This window comes from Montipora foliosa, chromosome 9 (assembly GCF_036669935.1).
Source record: "Montipora foliosa isolate CH-2021 chromosome 9, ASM3666993v2, whole genome shotgun sequence".
Classification (NCBI taxonomy): Eukaryota; Metazoa; Cnidaria; class Anthozoa; order Scleractinia; family Acroporidae; genus Montipora; species Montipora foliosa.
Window position 1 is genome coordinate 25,341,282 of NC_090877.1, and position 2,500 is coordinate 25,343,781.

The window sequence follows — 2,500 nt, forward strand, 5'->3', positions numbered from 1 at the left end:
AGGTGACTTAAGTGATTGTAAGTACTGAGGCCCTCCGGGATGGGGGGGGGGGGGGGAGGGGGTCCTTCTTCCCTTTAAATGTTTGCTTGTGTTCCCTTGTTCTCCCCAACTTACTTTCAAACTTGCTCCCAGCTTATAAAATTGGTCAAAATTGTTTTTGTTTCCTGGTTCCCTTGTTCCCTAAAATATTTTGACATTGTTTCCCTGTTCACCAGTTCAAATTAGCCATGTTCCCTTAATCCCCAAAACCCCTGGGAGGGCCTCAGTAATTTATGAAATTCCTTGGTCGATCATGTCGGGTAGGACACCCACACAAGAGTACGTCGTAAAAAACAACAGCTGCTTTTGAAGAGGATCTGAATTTCAAGTTTCCCGCCGCAAAACATTTTACCAGTCTAATAATTAAAAACACGCACAAATTGAAAACATTCGCCTTAATCTGTAACCTTATATTTTGACTAAAAGCGAGACAATTATTGTTCACAGATAATTTTAAAGGCCGCAATAGTGAGATCTTTATCAACTAATTCTCTCACTCATTTTTACTGCACCCATCTTTAAGCAAAAGATTAACTCTTTCCTCATCATTTCATTAGCTCTTCCTCTGTGGGTATCTGATCAATACACTTACCGTTTCTGCCAAGAAAACCAGTTATTTCCTCCAGGGATGCAATTGCATTGACGCCATCGGTCTGCGTGCTGTCCAGGCCTGCCAGTGACTTTTTTTGAGAAGCTGCGCACATCTGAAGCGTAAATCGTTATTAATCGCTTATTAAATTTTGGAATGCGAGGGTAACAGCCAATTACACTATAAAACGAAACCAGCAGTTTACGTTAGCTTTAATGTTACATAAACTTAACTTATAGATTGAAATCCAACTATGTGCACATGAGAACTGTAGAATAAAATGGGGCCTCGGAATCCATACATACCTTAAGGATATTGAAGAGCGTTGATTTCCCTAACGGTTTAAAGCTCGTTTCTACACAATACGTCTGATACAGCTGTATGAGGCGGGAGGAGATGACTGTTCTCACAACGTTTGGGATTTCAATTGTCTCTCCATTTGACAGCTTTAGCTTTTTCGTTCCATATGCTACATCTTGTAGAAACGAAGGACTGGATATAAAGTCCAAGAAATGGTCAACCTTAGCGGGATTAAGCCTTGTTCTAGTGATGGTTGGCGGCTCTACGAGTTGTCCTGGCTTAGTTTTAAAGGCATGTTTCCTGGCCTCGTCAATCCTGAACTTGGTCAGTCCCGGCACCAGCTGTAGTAATTCTGTCTTAGAGTAGTCGCTAGCGAAAAGGGACAGAATCTGCTGTTGTGTGTACCAAGAGTTGGCTTCATTGTAAAGGGTCACGAGTCTAGATACCAGACTTTCCTCCTCGGAAGCAGCAGAGATTGCTCGTCCGCTTTGGTGCTTTGTGAAAACCTGCTGAAGCAACCACGATGAATTCCCCGGTGCAATAGCCTCTAGAGTGGTTTCAACAGCTTGGTGGGCTTTTTTTCGGTAGTAACGCTGCGTTGACGATGAGACAGTCATAACATCGGACTTACATTGAGACCTAACTGGACTTATCCGGCCATCAGTTGATTTTAGCAGGAAACTGTTGAGGTATTGCAGCTGATGTTCCACTCGCGGGGTGGGTTGCCACTCACGAGACGTTTCTACTTCTGCCGATGACCCTTGGGATGATGACGACAAGATGTCCGAATTCGGATCGCTTTGCTGCAGCAAAACAAAACAACCCTTTTTGGCTACTTAAATAACAACGAAGGCAACGTAATCTACGCCCGAACTATAAGCAAAGCCAGGAGCCCATGACTAGCAGCGAACAACAGTGCTATTCTCCAGTCACAAATTTTCGTCCGAAAACCCAGTTTTCCTTGGACAATGGACCACTGCGCTCCCGCTCCCATTGCAGGAGCCCGATGACCAATCACAAGAAACTGACTTGACGTCATAGCTTCACCGAACCTGAACTGCCTTTGTTTTTTTGCGGAAAGGGTAGTCCAAAAATATATCGGTCTGTAAAACTGCCATGACAAAGCCTGGCTTAGTGTTGGAGTTGTTCGCTCCTATAGTCATGGGCTCGCTAAGCCGATTTCTACCTATACAGTGTTTTCATGTGACGTCACGGCGGCCAGGTTGGTACTCCCAAACAAAGGAAAGGAGGCGCCATGAGTCCCCAACTAATCCTCCCGGAATTGAGCTCCATTATCATATAAACGTTTTCTTTTGTTCCGGTGGTAAAAGAAGGTTACTGAGCACGTGAGTGAAAGCCCTCTTATAAAGATTATAGTAACAGTGATAATAATAACAACAATAAAGATAGTCATAATTATAACAATAGTAATACTGTTATAAACACTCTGAGCTCAGTACCCAGCGCTTAGTGTTATGGGAACCAACACATGGACGTCGAGGGAGAGGCAGGCCCAAGCAGGACTACATCGCAACGCTAAAGAGGGACACAGGAACATCAAGCGTTGATGAG

General features: G+C 43.9%; 1 protein-coding gene across 1 annotated transcript in view; it reads right to left on the bottom strand.

The window, feature by feature from the left end:
- Positions 1-1,545, bottom strand: part of LOC137971607 (uncharacterized) — a 3,293-nt gene extending 1,748 nt beyond the window's left edge. The window contains exons 1-2 of the mRNA XM_068818406.1: positions 934-1,545; positions 632-743 (exon numbers count right to left, since the gene is read on the bottom strand). Of these exons, the coding sequence (XP_068674507.1) occupies positions 632-743; positions 934-1,545 (724 nt within the window). The remainder of the gene's footprint in view (positions 1-631; positions 744-933) is intronic.
- Between the last annotated feature and the right edge of the window lie 955 nt (positions 1,546-2,500).